Source organism: Oryctolagus cuniculus, chromosome 4, assembly GCF_051225735.1.
Source record: "Oryctolagus cuniculus isolate XC-2025 breed Fujian yellow rabbit chromosome 4, ASM5122573v1, whole genome shotgun sequence".
Taxonomy (NCBI): Eukaryota; Metazoa; Chordata; class Mammalia; order Lagomorpha; family Leporidae; genus Oryctolagus; species Oryctolagus cuniculus.
The window spans coordinates 107,194,454-107,213,605 of NC_142870.1; the positions used below are offsets into that span (position 1 = coordinate 107,194,454).

The 19,152-nt window shown below is 39.9% G+C and overlaps 1 protein-coding gene across 1 annotated transcript in view; it reads left to right on the forward strand.

Moving 5' to 3' along the window:
* SPATA16 (spermatogenesis associated 16) overlaps positions 1 to 19,152 on the forward strand; it is a 285,443-nt gene that overhangs the window by 248,313 nt on the left and 17,978 nt on the right. Inside the window, exons 9-10 of the mRNA XM_002716430.6 lie at positions 8,065 to 8,229; positions 10,819 to 10,902. Of these exons, the coding sequence (XP_002716476.2) occupies positions 8,065 to 8,229; positions 10,819 to 10,902 (249 nt within the window). The remainder of the gene's footprint in view (positions 1 to 8,064; positions 8,230 to 10,818; positions 10,903 to 19,152) is intronic.

Genomic DNA, 19,152 nt, shown 5'->3' on the forward strand with positions numbered 1-19,152 from the left:
CTAGTGCCTCCACACCACACTGATGAACTGGATGCTACTCTAAGCATTGAAAATTGATCTTTATATAGCCGTAAGGTAAATTATCTGATTCTTTTCTATGATTCAGGAAAAATATGCCTTTTCCACTCTTCAATCTTAAAAAGCCTAAAATAAGACCAGATTATGCTGTGCTATTTTACAAAATTTAAGCCATTGTACTGAAAGTATGTAAAGAGAACGTCTCATTAACAGGCTATAAAGACTGCAGATTTCTCCTCTCAATATTTTTCAAAAGGCTATAAGTTGGAAATTTTAAAGAATTTTCTTCTTGTGGCTTTTGTATTACATCATTGATTTGATGTTCTTACCTTACAAGGGGAACCAAGGGGGTCATCACAACCAGCTACTTAACATCTGCTCAGCACTTTATCTGCTCAATAACATTATTCAGCATTTTAGAAAGGCTATAAAATGCCTAATCTATTTGCATGATTTGTAATTTTATGCATTACAAATGTGAAACCACATTTTTCCTCATTTCCCTACCATACAGCTCACCACAGTCATGTTCCACTCAATTATCTCTCCTATATTTCTATTAATAAGAAATTCATCTCTCTTTGTCAGTTTGGGCAGCCACAACCAATACCATAAGTTGAGGTGCTCAAAAAACAGAGATTTGTTTTCTCAGATCTCTGGGGGTTAGAAGTACATGATTAGGGGGCCAGCATGCCCAGGTTCTATTGGGGGCTCCCTTCATGGTTTCTAGACTGCTTCGTTCTCACTGTGCCCCAACATGGCAGAGACAACAAGCTCTCTGGTGTCTCTTCTTACATGTCACTAATCGTTTCACAAGGACTCCATCATCATAACCTCATCTAACCCTGATTTTCTCCCAAAGACTGCCATCTCAATATACTATCACATTAGGGGTTAGGGCTTCAACATATGAATTTGGGGAGGTGTAGCATTCAGTCTATAACAATCTCATTTTCTCTACTACAATTCTTGGATCCTGTTCTACAATTCACCTTATCTCAACCTCCTCCAGGAACTACACACACCCTCACTAACTTCCTCGTCTTAATTAGAAACCCACACAGAGCCTTACAGTCTTATAGCCAACCTTGGCCTTATTACCAGTTGAAGGTTTGCCAACAAAAGCCACCACCATGAAGCGTTACATCATTCCATCTGTGCACGACTAGTCCTGCAGAGGCTGTGTGCTGGGTGTTGTGGAATTCATCTCTCTGTGCCCCAGCTCTTTGAGACAACTGCCTTACCTGCTTACTCAGCAGGAAACTGATTAGATCACTGGTGGCCAGCTCGCCTCTCATGATATAAATGCAGGTTGGACCTACCTGGGTATCATGCACTTTTTCAATGTCCTTAATGCATTTTCTTCTCACCTTTCAAAGGGTATTCTAGCCACTTGGAAATTTGTATATGCATTTATTTTATATGTCTATCAAGGAGATTTAAAGACTGTGATTTGTTATATGTTTATTATCTAATTAACAGCTGAGTCTTCTTTAGATTGAGTCTCAGGTCAGGACCACTTTGCTTTGTGCAAGGAATGTCAACGACTTTGCTATGTTGGCTTCTATGGGAAATAACACTTTTTGGAAGGTTGTCTCAAAGTTTAATGAAATTTAAGTGAATGAGCCTGAGGAGTCCCAGGGACTACAAATAGATCCAAATATTGGTCTCTAGCTTCTTATTATTTGCCCAGCCACAGCCTCATAAAGAAAGATTGGAGAAAATTGTCTGCAAAGGCAACCTAGCTTAATGAAGCAAATAATGAGTTGGTGACTAAAAATTATTGCTACCTGGTACCATTAACAGTGACCCAAGCAGCTCTCAACAGTATTTTTAGGTTCCTACCTGTGTTTCCTCTTGTCAGATGGCCAATGCCACCCACTTGAATGTTTAGGCACTCCTTAGTTCATGTAGGTTCATGTAGGTTAAGACTTTTACCCCAGGCTGTGCTGTGTAACCCTGGAGCAAGTCACTTAACCGCCTCAGCTGTTTTCTCTCTCTCTGCCCCCCTCCCTCTGTCTATTCCCTCCCTTTCAAGTCAGCTAATAACAGCCATGCCCACTTCACAGAGCTGTGGTGACACCAAAAGTAGATAATCCAGCAGCAGACATTTGGTGCAATGGGTAGAGGCTGCACCCATATCATAGTGCCTGGTTTGAGTCCTGGGTACCCGACCTCTGACCCAATTTCCTTCAAATGTGCAGCCGGAGAGGCAGCAGGTGATGGGTCAAATACTTGGGTCCCTGCCACCCACATGGGATAACCAAGCCAAGTTTCTGAATTCTCACTCTTGTAGGAATTTGGGGAGTGGACTAGCAGATGAGAGATCCCTCTCCCTACCCTTCTCCCTCTCCTTCTCTCCCTCTCCCTCTTTCCCTCTTCCCTGTCCCCTTCTCCCTCCCCCTCTCCCTCCCATTTTCTTTTTCTCTCCTCTCTCCCCCATCCCTGCTTTCTAGAAAAAAAAAACTGAAAAGACCAACATCTATGTTGAAGTCCTTTGTAGAGTATTAAGAATTTTAGAAACTGAAATAATTTGTACAGGCTTTAGTTTGCTTTAACAAAAACCTGTTTTATAGGCCTTTTCCCCTGCACAATCTGTGTACTTTGAAATTACATATTCTCCTAATATGGGATTATGTAAGTGTCCTGTGGATTTTGAATTCCTTTCTTGCTTTCCTTAGATCCCTGATTTGTTCAGATCTCCTCACACAGGCAATATTAGAGAGTTCATCTCCAGCCTTGGAGCAGATCTACTGCCTGAAGCAGGACTGGACTCAGAACTTCAGCCTATAGCAGGCTTTGACCACAAGCTAATCACTCTCACATGCTTGGTATAAGAGAGCTGTATCCAACACTTCCATTAGAAAACACTGGACAACATCTTGGGCAATAGATTTATCCTGAAGAATCTTAGATTTTTTCAAACAGCCTTAATACAAGTGACTGAGACGTGACCTTACCCATTAGGATAAACATTTGAAAAATTCACATTTTCATCCATGCCTAAAGGGTAAGAAACACACTTTGTGTCATATATTTTCAGCGATTTTTCATTCATTCTGACAATGTTCCTTAATGGAAATGGCTTCAGAATATGAAAATACTTACATTGCAACTTCAGCATTTGTAACAGCAGGAAATCCAAAAGTTAATGCCAGTGCTTGACATAATGCTAGTGCTTGGCACAGTGCCATGACAAGAATCAGCCATACAATTTTTAAGTATTAGCACATGTATATTGTCACACAAGTGATGTTAAATCTGTAGATTTCTAAATAATACTTAGGCAGTGCCAAGCATTTTTACGACATTGCCTAAACAAATTGGATATTTAATCACCTTAAATGTTAGGTTTATAATATCTAATATCTTTAGCAAAAAAAAATGTTACTTTGGCAATTCAGTAAATTACATCACAGGATATTTTCTCATTGGTTGCTCCAGTTTTCAATTGTACTCCATTGAAACACAGCTACATATTCTTGTTCTCTACAAACTGCATATAAAGAGACAGCATGGTAATTGACCTTCAACACAAACATATTAACAATGAAGTCAGTAGAATATTTTTCTAAACCTAATAGATCATTCTTGCTTCCAACTCTCTGAACTATTTTATGGTCAAGAAATTTTCTTAACTCTTAACACATAAAAAATATATACATACAGAGCAGTCCTGGTGATTAACGAGGTGTTTGTTGTATGCAGTAAGTCCCACTAAGGAGCTAAAGTGTAGGAGAAGCATGTGTAAGTGCTCCACAGTTTAAAATGCATTTTCCTTCACATTATTTCATTTGTCCCCATAACTTGGTGCCACGTGTGACCTTCATTCTACCAATGAGGAAACCGGTTCACAGTGATATATTGTGATATATTCAGGTTCACACAGTGAGGGGATGGAGGACTAGGACTCAGATTCAGGATTGGAGTTCAGAATATTGTTCCAGTATTCTTTCATGAAGGCATACTACATCTCTTTGAAAAGTGAAATCCTTGCTGGAGGCAAAACCTACTTGCAACATGGATTCCAAAGCTGGATCCAGTTTTTGTAAATGAACATGTAAGTGTATAAATCAGACTCAGAAAATTAATTGTGGAAAAACTTCCTCGGGAACTTGAGCTTTCACCTCCTGCTGGATGGTGGAGGACAGTTCATGAAGAGGACGACGAAGGTTGCAGTACCACAGACAGTAACTCCCTTCACACTTCTGAAGCTCGTTGCCTTGTCTACTGGGCACCCAGCACACAGCCACACAGGATGATTCTGGAATTTTCAGTTACAATCTATAACATTTTACCACCCTCCGGGTGATTTCTAATCATCCTGAAACATCAGCCAGCAGCCCTGCTCTTGTTATGCCCAGAGCCCGTGGTCCCCCGAAAATCACACCACCAGAGACTGAAGTTGAAGCCAATTAGCAGGGTCGTTTTTATTACGAGTTCGAACCCGGGCCTCTCTCTGCCTCCAGGAGAGGAAGCCCCCGAGAAGCCCCGAGCCCAATTCTTACAGAGCTTTTATTATCATGTACAAGCAGGCTTTAGGGGAATGCTATAGATCAAGTTGACACTTCTGATATGTCCCGAGACACCTGTCCCCAACTCCAGGGTAGGGGCTGGTTGTTATCTCAAGCTTTAAACCTCCATTTTACATTCCTGGACCTGGGTCAGGGTAGGGTCACATCTGGCCAGGTGTAGGGAAGGGGGAGTGTATGATACAATAATCAACTTAATGTAGTTACTGGATTACTTAGCTCAAAGACACTTAGCATTGCTTATTATTACTACTAGTTGCCTAATAAGCTAATGTGATTACACTTTAGGTTACATTAAAATAATGACAATATTTTCTAGCACTATTATAATAGATAATAAGGGCATAGTAAAAGCTGGTTGTGCAGGTATCTTCTCACTCTAACAGTACTTTTTCTTCTCCAGACTGTTGTCCTAATTACTTCTCATGCTACTGATGGCGCTATGCTTTTCCATTCATTAACTCTATCCACTGCTGTCAGTTTCAAACCTTATGGCCTAAATGCTTCCAGGGCTAAATACTAAAGAGTTAAAATAATAAAATCTCTTGCCATGCATGAAACCTTCCTTCACAGGATGACTTGCCAAAAAGTGACCTAACCATTTTTTAATACCTCATTTCAATTTTACTTTTAATTTCATCCAAGCATAAAAATGTTTATATGTGCATATTTGAAATGAACAATAACAATCTATTTCCTCCCCTCCACACCACCCACTTGTTGCAGTTAATGTTTCTATATATTAAGTCAAAAGGAGATACATTCCAAACCCCTGGACTCTGCTTCTCCTTGGTGTCACATGTTCCCCTTATTTGCCAAACATTTATCCATAGTGGCTATTAAATTCAGGCAATTCTTTGACTAAAGGCTTCATTAGAACTTGCTGTTTACCTGACCTTCATTGTACCCATGTGAGGTTTAGCTTCAATCTTGGCTACTTTATCGCACTCCCTCGAGCAGCCAAAGAGCCCTTTGATTGCTCCTAAAATCTCCCTCAGATAGTTTGCTCCCTTTGGATTTGGCTTTTGTGACATTAGATGTTTAAGCTACTTCCCTCATTTTTCATTATTTTCTTAAAGCAGCAACATCAAAGCATTCTGATGGCTCAAGATATTAATTTTTTCATCTGTTTCACTCTATTCTTTCAGAAGCCCTGCCTCACATAAGGGAAAACATGAGCCTATATTCTCCGAATAACCAAAATGGCATTTGGCTCAGACAAGAGGACAGGTTTCAGTTAGAAGTCAACTCTGTTCTTTCCTTAGCATCTTATTTGCTTGGAGCACTTCCTGCTTTGTTATGAGTCCAACAATCAAGCTAACAGAGCTCAGTTGCCTTCCAGGAGTTTTATTTTCCTGATGTCTTTGAAAATGACACAAATAGATTATGTTCCCTAGCAGACTGCAGTTGTTTCTGCTCTGTGGAGTTGAGTCACTGTACCACTTTCCTGCAACCAGCCCCATTGTTTCTTCTTAAGAAACACAAAAAAAGCAATTTTTCTTCAGAAAATGAAAAAACAAAAAGCTGTGTCTCCTCCAGCTTGCTTTCCTGTATTTGACAGAATGCCACTGTTTAACTACGTGTTTAATCTGAATGGGTAGGCTAGCTATTTCATCAATTCAGGCAAGGGATCCCAAATCTACCATTCGCAATCACTGCTCTCATGGCATTATAGACTTTTAGATAAATGATTAATCAAAAAGAAGAAGTTTATGCAAATAGAAGCACATGATTTGAATAGCATAGATAACTGTTGGGGATAAATAAGGCAAATATAGTGCAATGAGGTCTAAACTTCATTTATTTCTAAGATTCTAGAAAAAAATGCAAGCTTCTAGAGGCTGCTGTCAATCAAAATATGAGTCTGATATTTCAGAAAGAACTGCTATCTACCTTCAAGTTGAAATTCCAGATGTTCTTCAATAATACTGATTTCCAGTAACTTGTCTTTGGAGGAGATTCTCTGAAGAAAGAGAAGCAACTCTGCTTTCTCTAATTTCTGGAAGAAACTATGTCATAAGTATTTACAAACTATAACAATTGGCATTCATATACTAAGCTTTAAGGTAGTGATTTAGTCTCAAATTTCACTTTGAGATATTAGGATATTTGGGGAGGCCCCTAGCTAAAATCCCTATTTCTAGGGCCACATATCAAGAGATTATGATGTACTAAATGAAGGCCAGAGCTCAATTTGTTTTGTTAACTTCCTAATTAGCTAACAAGCCTGGTGATTCTGGTGCAGGAAGTCAAGGAGGAATCCTGCTTCAAAGGGGTGCTACTCACATGGAGGAATCCTGCTACAAAGGGGTACTGCTCATCCAGATTTCATCTTCTCAGCACCAGGAAGGGAATACAATTGCCAGACTAAAACCTCCTGTGACTTCCTATTTCTCATCGCCCTCCAAACACAGCAGAAACCCAGACTATTTTAACCAATATGTGCCCCATTTTATCAGAAGTAGCTTTTCACAAATGTAGACCTGAGAATTTTGTGATAAAGTTTGTCAATCCTATCATGCTTTACAAATTGTATTAAACTTTTTAGAGAAAACAAGGCCTCCTCTTTTGTGGGTGGCAATAGGTGGCCCACCTTTATCCTAAGATGTCCTGTATGAAGAATGTTTAAAATGCCAAAAGCTCAATGGGAGTTGGTGGTCCTTACAGAAGTTCACAGTCCTCTATTTCACAATGGAAAGTGTCAGTTGCTGGGATGGTCCTAAAAGCCAGAAGGAAGCACTATAAGGAGAGGAGGCAGTAGACAAGCCATCCAATGAGAACTAAAGAGCAGAGCTGGAGCATTAGTGGAAGCCATTGGGGTGAACAGAAAAAGTGTTCTTTCCTGTGAACTCTGTAAGTTCTTACAATGCTTTAGTGGCACATATAAAGTTACCCCTCCAAGGGGACACAGACCTATGAGGTCACCATAGGGGGAGTATGGCATAGGTTCAACTTTCAGTGCCCTCTTTTCTCTTCAGCCTAGCTCCCATTCAGGAAGATCAGGAAACCCATCTCAACAGTCTCCTTTTATCCATATTCACCTTCTTGAGAAAGCAGCATAGACAATTCTCTTTTTCCTTTAAAAAAAGATGGGGGATTTGTTTATTTATTTGAAAGGCAGAGGGAGAGAGGTCTTCCATCCACTGGTTCACTCCCCAGATGGCCCCAAAAACCAGGACTGGGCCAGGCCAATGCCAGGAACCTGGAGTTTCCTCAAGGTCTCCCATGTGGGTGGCAGGGGACCAGGGACTTGAGCCTTCTTCCACTGCTTTCCTAGGCCATTAGCAGGAAGCTGGATTGGAAGTAGAGCAGCCACTGCGGGCAGTGGCTTAACCTGCTGCACTATAGCACTGACCCTGCATAGACAATTCTCTAATGAGATAGAAAAAAAAAAGTTTATCTGTACTGGACACCATTTTTTCGAACAATGTAAATATAATAAGGCCTGTCTTCAGTCCCCAGGGAGAGGTCTTGGTGATTTTGTTCTAAAACATTGCCCTCCCTGTGAGACTAGGGGAATTTCCTGGCATGCTCTGGTGTGATGGAGAAGTTACAGTACGCCAGCCTTCTAAACCAGCTGCAGAGAGTGAAGGAGCAGTCCCAAGTGATTAATCAAGCAATGGCAGAACTAGCAACCATTCCCTATCTACAGGACCTCAGTCAACAGGAGGCAGAACTGGTAAGTGTCTGTTCTTCCTTGTTTCAGGTTTTCAAGGGCTGGAGGCAACAGAAAAGTTATATGGTCTTTAAAAAATGTGATAATAAATGTAGTAATCAGAAGGAAAACTCCCCAGCCCTCGTGAAGCATTCTAAAGAAAAAACTGGAAAATGTAGGCATGAGTGTCTGGTTTTTATCCACTCATGTTGACTAACTTCCATTTTTCTGTAGCAAGAACTTTGTGATGTGTGAAAACACAGAAAAGGACTGGCTACTTATACTGTGTGTCAGGCTTTTTGTTTTATATCAAGATTTTAGTCAATTGTTGCTCAAACTCCAAGATATGTTAATACTCATAGATGATTCTCTTCCATGAAAAAAGTGAGAGGACTAAAGAGTAATTACTGTATAGAAAAATGACCCTACAAAATTATCTTTAGGATTTTCTTAACCACTTCAGTGTTACCTTTTGTATTGGCAGCAGCAACACACACACACACACACACACACACATACTAGTACATTTAGATAATAAAACAGTGGTGTATGTGAAGAGAAAATGTAGATAGTCAAAATAGCTGGGGTTTTTTTAAACTAGATTGACGAGTTAACTCAGAAAACCAAACACTTTAGCCTTACACAGACTAAGTCAAAACTTAGTTGAAGGAACATCTCAACGAAACAGTCTTCAAATGAGTGCATATATATAACCATAATTAATATTAGAAGTGATAGCACCTCATCTGAAAAACAATTACTAAACAGTTGTGCTGCCCATTCAAGGAAAGGTAAAATTTACTTTGTCTGGAAATCCTAATGTGTTATTGGCAATGCTCTTTACATGGAAGCCTTAATTGAGAATAGCTAAAACTAATTACACACTGGAATTGAATTCACATTGCAAGGATGAGCATAGCCCAAACTGATTACCTGTAATTTTCAGATAAGTAAAGGAGTTCTCCCTCTTTGAGCTCTTAAAGATGTAACCAAGAATTGAACTGCCAACATTTGTGCTGTTCATCTAAACCTGTTAAAAGTGTATTAAATAAATACTGATAGAGCAAGCATATGAAAGAGGTTGCCTAGCCAAACAGTGAAACTGTGCACACTTAAGATGAAAGCAATGATACAAGTCTATTAATTGAGAAATGACAAAGTCAAAGGGGGCAACAAGACTTTCTTAAACCTTGATAGTTGTGTTCAGAGAAGCACCTTTTCAAAGGCTGTTTATTTTGCCATTCATATGGCATTCAGGAGTGCAGTAAGTATGGATCTTTCAAAGTACATATTATAGTCAATTTTACATGATTGATGTTTCTCTGAGGTAAGAGGAAGCAAAGCAAATGTTCATTTAAGAAGCAGCAAAATGCTGATCCTGTCTTCCTGAAAAGCACACTCAAGATTTACATGAGAAATACAGGGGAGTTCCCTGCATTTAAGTCTTCTTAACCACACATCTATGGATTTTTCCCCCCTGGAAATACTTATTTCTCGAAATGCACATACTAATCACCAAACTAGCATTTCTAACGTGCAATTTTTCAGTTTCTGAAACCTTGGAAAATGGGATTCTGTGGGATATTTTCATAATTTATATGCCCGCCAGAAAAAAATTTAAATATATTGGATGTCTGTGTGAAAGCCAAATTTTTAAAAATTATGTGTCTAGCAAGATTTCATCACCTAAAGTAATAGATTTTACTTCCCAGCTTCCAAGTATGGGTTAACCTAGAAAATAAATCCTAGTAATACCTTATGTAGTGCTGTGTAAGCAGTGGCTGCTCAATAGACGATTTTGGAGTGACTCAACTCTCTAGTGCCCTACTTAAGCCCTGCAGTATCTAAAGCATGGAAAGATTATCTCGGGGTTCATACTGTTTGATACCACAGTGAACTGAACTGGTATCTATTTTTCAACAGAGCTTTGCTGTAACCTTTGAATATCCCATGGCCTTATGAAGCTTCATTACACGGCAGCCACATATACACCACATGCATAGGATTGTTTACTATCAAAGCTTTGCAGGTGTCTGTTTGGGGCAAAAGGTGGCTGTTTAAAACTTACCTTCAAATAGGACCCAAGGGGGTGGGAGGGGGTAACTTGGTGGTTTCACAATGTTAACAAAGAAAAGAATAGTAAAAGAACATAAATGAGCTACATTGTTTAAGAGGCAATAAAACAGCACAATTTTAGTATTGTCCTCTGGTGAGCTTTTGCATGATGCCTAGAATTATGATACATTAGCCTCAGGAGAAAATACTAAAATGCATTCATGTACTACATGCCATTTCCTGAGAGAATTAACTACTGCCTTCATTCTTTACAACCCAAATCTGTTTTTAACAAAACATCAACACTTACTACATTAAAATCTATATGTTTTCTGCAAATTTTCAAGAGGAATCTTTTCATTGTTTCCATATTTTATATCTGCAATAATACTCGGTAATGACTGTGGCAAAGATGAGGTGGCACTGTTCGTTGCAGGAAAGATGAGTAATAAAATCATCAGCGTACAAATGATTTTTTAATTAGGTTTTAATCTGTGTATTTAGAGAAGTTATTTCTGTGTGAATTCCACACTGATAATTTTTATCTTGGTGCCACAGCTGCAGTCACTAATGGCAGACGCAATGGACACCCTTGAAGGAAGAGGAAACGATAAAGAACGTGTGTGGAATACAATCCAAAAGGTAAAACTTTGAGCCGAGGGAAAACGATATATTATTCTCCAAGAAAATGTCCTGACTTGGGTCAAATCTGCTTAGAAAATAAAAAGAAATGAGAGTAGCTTGGGTTGTATTTTTTTGTTTGGTTTGCTTTGGTTTTCCTTTTAAAATAAATGTAGCCCTCTCCCTGGAAGTGCAAACAAAATCAAATATAGATTTATTTAATCGGTTCCCTCGGGTCCACTACTTTTCCAACAGACTGTAGTCTTGAGCTTTTCATGATCCTTCTTCATTGCCATGCTTATTTTCATATTCATCTGCTTCTGCATTATTGGGTATTATAATATTTTGAAGTCCCTGTCATCAGTGTTTTTTTTTATCTTGATGCCAAAGTTATTTTTTTAACTTTTATTTAATGAATATAAATTTCCAAAGTACAGCTTATGGATTACAATGGCTTCCCCCCACCCATAACTTCCCTCCCACCCACAACCCTCCCCTTTCCCACTCCCTCTCCCCTTCCATTCACATCAAGATTCATTTTCAATTCTCTTTATATACAGAAGATCAGTTTAGCATATATTAAGTAAAGATTTCAACAGTTTGCACCCACATAGAAACACAAAGTGAAAAATACTGTTTGAGTACTAGTTATAGCATTAAATCACAATGTACAGCACATTAAGGACAGAGATCCTACATGAGGAGTAAGTGCACAGTGACTCCTGTTGTTGACTTAACAAATTGACACTCTTGTTTATGGCATCAGTAATCACCCTAGGCTCTTGTCATGAGTCGCCAAGGCTATGGAAGCCTTTTGAGTTCGCCAACTCTGATCATATTTAGACAAGGTCATAGTCAAAGTGGAAGTTCTCTCCTCCCTTCAGAGAAAGGTACCTCCCTCTTTGATGACCTGTTCCTGTTCTTTTTTTTATTTTATTTTATTTTTAATTTTTATTTTTTGACAGGCAGAGTAGACAGAGAGAGAGAGACAGAGACAAAGGTCTTCCTTTTGCCATTGGTTCACCCTCCAATGGCCGCCACAGCTGGCGCGCTGCGGCCGGCGCACTGCGCTGATCCAAAGGCAGGAGCCAGGTGCTTCTCCTGGTCTCCCATGGGGTGCAGGGCCCAAGCACTTGGGCCATCCTCCACTGCACTCCCTGGCCACAGCAGAGAGCTGGCCTGGAAGAGGGGCAACCGGGACAGAATCCGGTGCCCCGACCGGGACTAGAATAGTGTGCCGGTGCCGCTAGGTGGAGGATTAGCCTGTTGAGCCGCGGCGCCGGCCTGTTCCTGTTCTTTTCACTAGGATCTCACTCGCGGAGATCTTTCATGTAGGGTTTTGGTGTTTTTTTGTTTGTTTGTTTTGTTTGTTTGTTTGTTTGCCAGAGTGTTTTGGCTTTCCATGCCTGTAATACTCTCATGGGCTTTTCAGCCAGATCCGCATGCCTTAAGGGCTGATTCTGAGGCCAGAGTGCTGTTTAGGACATCTGCCATTCTATGGGTCTGCTGTGTATCTCGCTTCCCATGTTGGATCGTTCTCTCCCTTTTTTATTCTATCAGCTAGTATTTGCAGATACTGGTCTTGTTTATGTGCTCCCTTTGGATGCCAAAGTTTTTATCATCTTAGTCTATGCTCCACTATTTCTTTCACTTTTGTCACTTGAGGAATAACAACTATGTTTCAGGAAACTTCAAAGAAACTAGCACATTGATGTTTTTGGTGGAGAAATAACTTCGAACACTGAGTGTTGGAAGCAGAGCAACATTTGCTCGTTGGCCACTGGAGTTTGAATGCAACAGCACAGAAAAGCACTTTCACCTCAGCTGCTGCACTGACTTGTGTGACACTAAAGGACTCTCTGAAAGTCTACAAGTCAATAATGTTGGATCTCCAGTCTAGACTGAGGTAGTAAGTTCTGATCAATCTACTCCCCATTCAGCCTCTTTGGATCACTCTAAGACTGTACACAGGGAGATGGGTGTCAGGAGATGTGAAAGGAGCAAACCAAGTAAGCCTTTAGTGTAAGAGGTAACAGCCAGGCCTGGGGGATCCGGCACATCTGAGGACATGTGTTCAGCATTCAACCCAGAGGCCCTATGATGTGCATATGCAACCAAAATCAACTGAACTCAGCAGACATTGGTTGATTATCTGCTGTGCTGGGAGGAATGCTAGGTGTTGATGATATTGTGCTGATTAAGCTATACACACAACCATTGCCTGTGTGGGTTTTACCATCTATCTGGACAACTGCCTCAAATGGAGTTTGTGGATTCAAAAGGCTTCCATAGCCTAGGCAGCTCATTTCAAGAGCCTCAGGTGGTCACTGACATCATACATAAAAGTGTTAATTGTTAAATTAACAAAAGGAGTCACCGTGCACTAACTTCCCATGCAGGACCTCTGTCCTTAATGAGTTGAATTATGAGAGTTAAAAAGTGATACTTGTTCTCAAACAATTTTATGTGTGTGTGCAAATTGTTGAAATTTACTTAGTATAGAGTAGGTCTTCTGTGTACAAAGTTAATTGAAAATGAATCTTAATGGAGGATGGGACTAGGAAGGGGAGAGGGAAGAGGTGGTGGAGTGGGAGGGCAGGTATGATGGGAAGAATAACTATATTCCTAAAGTTGTACGTGTGAAATTTGTGTTCCTTAAAAAATAAGTTAATTAATTAATTTTTAAAAATTCAAAAAAAGTTTACTGAGTGTGATAGAAAAAATAAGGCATTCAATGATCTATAGAAACTAAGAGCAAAATAACCTGCTCTGGGAGGTCAAAACCAAAATCTCTGAGAAGATGATATTTATATAACATTTAAAGGAGATGTAGTAGTTATTCAGGTTATTTCCAAACAAAGGGTAGTTTGCACCAAAAATGCAAAGAAAGCATGGCACATTAAAAAAGTCATTCAGAAAAGCAGATATTACAAGCTGAGATGCGGAGCAGAAGGCAAATCACAGAAGGACTTATAAATAGATTTAAAAGTTTAGAATGTTTTAGGGTGTATTTAACCAGAAAATGTTTTTTGAGCCATCTTTAGCAATGGAGGGGCTACCGAAGTGTGATTCATTATAAAGGGGTGATGGCCATCCAGGTAAGACATGATGGGGCTTGATCTGCAGTGGTGAGCATACAGGAGAGAAGCAGCAGACTGAAGAAACATTCAAGAACCCTTCACTGATGGGATTTGGGAGTTGCAAGAATAGAAAAAGTTAGGAAAGATGCTTCAGTATTTGCTGGAACAGTGCAATTGAGCAGGGGAAAAGGTGAGGTTTTCCTTCCTCAGTAAATGTGTACATTTAGGAATATAGTGATTCTTCCCACCATACCCACCCTACCACCCACACTCCCACCCCTCCTCCTCCCTCTCCCATTCCCAGTCCCATTTTCCACTGAGATCCATTTTCAATTAACTTTACACACAGAAGACTGACACTATACTAAGTAAAGAGGGGAACAGCTTTTAATTGGGAATAGATTTCCCTTTAGAGTCCAGTCAGGAGGAGAAACCATACCCGATATTTGAATGGAAATTTAACATAAAAAGATGGATAGCTATGAAGTTACTGTCTAGGTAACTAAAATGGCAAAAGACAAGAGGTTATCATGGCTAACACAATTAAAGAAAGCAGATGCCACCCCTGGGGCTGGTGAATCAAAGTAAAGCTGTTGAAAGGACTAAACCCTAGGAGCATAAATGTGGAGCAGGGATCCTGCCAACCTAATGCAAGATGCTGTCCAGCTGCTAGTGGTGCCCTGAGCTCAGAGGAGGGCTCTTGAATGGCTGGGACTCATAACTCTGAAGATGAGGTGTTAGCCCACTGGCGCTGTGGGAACTGATAGGGGAAAGATTGGTAATGGAGGTAATTCTTCCATTTTTGGAAAAACTAGATTCGGCTGCTACTACAGAAAACAATGCATGTGTCTGGACTGAAAACAATTTGCTGAAGAGATGTCACAAGAACCCCGGAGCAGACGGAAGTAGCAAGAAGCAGAGAGGAAGGAGCAAGTCCCTGATCTCTTCACTAACATCCACCATAGACAGAACCTCGCAGTTGGAAAAAAAAAAAAAAAAAAAAAGCTTTGCAGAATCCCCAGCCCCTTTGGAATTAATAAATAATATGCTAATAAGTGGCACAAAGTGCTTTGAATTTAGGGTTCTGGCAGGATATTCAAGGGGAAATATGGAAGCCTTGAGTTCTCTGTAAAAGACTAAATGCAGATAGAGATTTCCTTCTCCCTGGGAAATTTGTGCTAAATGAAATCATGTGAGTGAGTGACATGATTGAGAAATCTCGTGTACAATGAGAAGCGATCATTAGAAGAACATGTTAACAGTATAAGGAAAAGCCTGCACAGGAGACTAAGAGCTAGCAAGAGGGACTGAAGTTAAAGATCAACCCAATCCAATGCTGATAATTATCAAGTAATATAAAACAATATAATCAAATGTCTCTGTTGACCATGGAATAGTCTGGAGATCAGATCTACCACCTATTTATTTTATTTAGTTTATTACACAAAGCCATGTCATTCATTTACATATTATCTATGTCAACTTTGTTGGGTAGAGTAGTTGCCACAAAGGCTAAAAGCAGCTCACGAAGTCTAAAATACTTAAATACTATTGTGTGGCCCTAAATACTGTAAGTTTGCTGTACTCTGGATTAGAGCATTATCCCTCCCAGAAACATTTGCATTTTATGGCCAATATTTATATTTACTAATTCAAATGATAATAGAGAAGCAATCCAATTATTAAATTCTAGGGACCAGCCAAAAAGGTGGAAGATTTTAACATCTATATATACATATATCTTGTAGACAACTACCAATTCCACTCCAAGCGAGTGTTCTTGATGCCCAGATTTATAATAGTACTTAACCTGCAGCTTATCAATTTTTCCTTTTTTGTAGCTGTCTATTGCTGTGTTTTGAGCAACCCCAAATGTAGTGGTTTTAAATAGCAATTCAATATTATCTCACATTTTATAAGTTGACCAGACTCTGCTAGCTGATTCTGTTGCAATGCTTCTGATTCAGTTCAATCAAACGGCTTCTGGGCTGAAGTCTTCTGGAAGCTAAAATGGACTAGACTCCAGGATGGCTCGTTCATATGGCTGACAGCTGACTGGACTGCCTCAATGTGGCCTTTCTGTGTGAATTAGGTTTCAAACAGCATGGCAGCTGGGTTCCAACAGGAACTATTCCAAGAGAAAGGAACAAAAACCATTATTCCTCTAAAAGGCGAGGCCCAGAACTGGGATGGCACATCTACCATATTCTGCTGATCAAAGCAGTTGCAGACCAGACAGGATTCAACCTCTCAATGAATGAGTGATACATGATGCCGTGAGAAAATGAAAGATAGCAAACACCTTGGAGGCATGGTACAGTAACAGGACGGAAGCTCTGAGTCCCAGGCTAAAAGACATAACTTCAGACGAGGAGGAGTCAGGATCATCACATCAAGGCCTCTAAGATTGTCCTGTAGTAGAATCACTCCACCCAACCTCAGGATGTCTAGAAAGACTCACTGGTGAGCAGCCAGTCTTTCTGCATTAAAAGCCCTGGTAATGATCATACTTTCTAAATGGAAGCTCCTGAGAGGTCTTTAGGAAGATGTGAATGGGAAGGAACAGGGTGCCAAATTTTTCTCAAGGGCTTTTAATTTGGATAATGTGACTATACAAAGGATGATCGTATCACTTTCAGACAATTCCAGTAGCAAATAAGTAATTTTCTTTTACTGCTACACAGTTAATTTGCATGTGCAGAAAAAAATAATTTAAAAAAACTAATTGTACAAGCTACACTGTGTTCTGAACCCACTAGAAGTTGATATCAGCATCACCACTTCTGAGATCTGTTATCTGTAATAGAAACAGCTGTTGTACCTAATGAAAACACTTGAAATTTTCATCTGAAACAGCAGAATTATAGCAGAACTTCCCAGTTTCACATAGTTAGAGGGTCTGTCAGAAGCCCCATTACCTAACACAATTTTCTGGGCTCAATTTTGTTACAGGTTTATTAAAAAAAAAACTATCAAGATGAAATCTGATTCGTGAGAGGTGTGTACATTTTTTTTCCTTTGAAGTTTCTTGAACAAGCCAGAAAGAGAATAAAACAATTGTTTTTTTTTCCTGATTCAACAGAATTTAAATATATTATTTATAGATTTTTAGGAAATTTCCTGTTTGGTTTTGGCTTTGCTGAATATTTTCTTTCTAGTAATTAACTCAAGAAAGATACATGTATGTTGGTTCATGTACGTTGGTTTTGTTATACAAATACAAAACTAGACAGGTTATACCAAAAATAAAGTTAAACTTTCTTGTACTGGAAAGTCCCAAGTTGGAACATACTAAATTAAGGATGTCACATTTTGCTTAGTTTGTTCTGTAACAAAAATACCTGAGGAAATGCACCCTTCAGATCCTGTGAAAGCATGTCATTCTTCAAACATATAGTGGGTACCTCCTGTGTGTCAGATACTCTCCTAGATATTAGAGACAACAGCCATGTAAAAGCAGCACCCCCATGATATTTGCATTCCACTAAAATGTGTAGTAACCTACCCAAATACAGAATGTGTTATAAAATAAGGAATCCATTGAGAAAGTGCCAGAGGATGGGGCCGACGCCGTGGCTCACTCGGTTAATCCTCCGCCTGCGACGCCGGCATTCCATGTGGGCACCAGGTTCTAGTCCTGGTTGCTCCTCTTCCAGTCCAGCTCTCTGCTGTGGCTCAGGAGGGCAGTGGAGGCCCCTGAATCTGCATGGGAGATCAGGAGGAAGCACCTGGCCCCTGGCTTCGGGTCGGCGCAGCACACCGGCCGTGGTGGTCATTTAGGGGGGTAAACCAATGGAAGGAAGACCTTTCTCTCTCTCTCTCTCTCTCACTGTCTATAACTCTACCGTCAAATAAATAAAAAAAAAGAAAGAAAGAATGTGCCAGAGGAGAGAGCTACTCCTGCAGGTATCTAGGGGAAATCACTCCAAGTAAAACAAATAGCAAATGATGTAAAGTCCTGAGAGGACTGTGCTCAGGAGGAACAAAGAACAGTGAAGGTGGGGGGACTGAAGCAGAGTCAACAAGAACAATTTGGGAGGAAGTGAGAGAGATCATAATGCATGGCAAACAAAAACACCCTAACCTGATGATTTGAGAGTAGATTGAAGGCATCAGGAGTAGAAGCAGAGAGACCAGTAGGTAGGTTACTCAAGAACCCAGGAGAGTAATAATGGTAGTTTGAACCTTAAACCAGATGGTGACTATGGAGGTGACAAGTGGTCAGATTCCAACTTCTAATCAAAAGAAATGCAAAGGCTTACTTAGAAGGAGGCTGTATTTTGTGAAAACACCCTGAAGTAGACATTTGGAGACCTGAATCCATCACAGACCACATCAGAAGTCACTTCCCTGTGAACCTCAGTTTTCTCATTTGTAAAATAAGGATATTGGAATAGAAGATTCTGAGTTCCCTCCCAGCTCTGAATGAATGAGTTTTTTGAAAGCCAGATCATGAAAATGAAAACTTAAGAGTCAACATGTACTAAACTCAGATTTTGCCAGCACTCTCCAACTCAGTGTTGCACATAGTGATTCACTGATGCTCTAATGAGCAAAAAGTGTAATTTGCTGAACAGAGAATTCGGCCGTTTGCCTAAAGTCTCATAATAAGTACATCCAGGACTTGATCTGACCCTGGAGTCTAAAGGTTTTTTTAGCTTTGAGCTGTCTGAAAAGGCTGGAATGGCCGGCATTATTACATGAAAGAGCTGAGCATTTGGGTCTGAGGCCAACTGGGAAATTAACCAAAGCAGAGTTTCACAATGAACTAGCCCAGTTTGTCTTCAGTTCTCAAAATACAGAGTTTTCTCACACCAATCAAAGAAATAACAGGAATTTTGAGTTTAGTCAACCATTTTACCCACTTAGATCCAATCCACCTTCATAGTTCCTTGGTTTTCCAAATAAAACCAGGAAGAATGCAAAACCTAGATCCATAGATCTTGGGCCATTAATTCAGCTCCTGTTCACATGACCTTGGGCAAGTAACAGGCTTCTGAGGAATATAATGTTGCACACCCATACCACTTCAGATTCCATGATTTAGTGTTACTTAGTGTTCAATCTTAAGGTCTACTGAAGCCTTACAAACTGGTCCTTAAATAAATAGGAAAAGGGGCCTTTTAAAATATACCAGCTATTAAGGTGCAGCACTTTTGTTTCTTCTCACCAGAGTATGAGAAAAACCAAT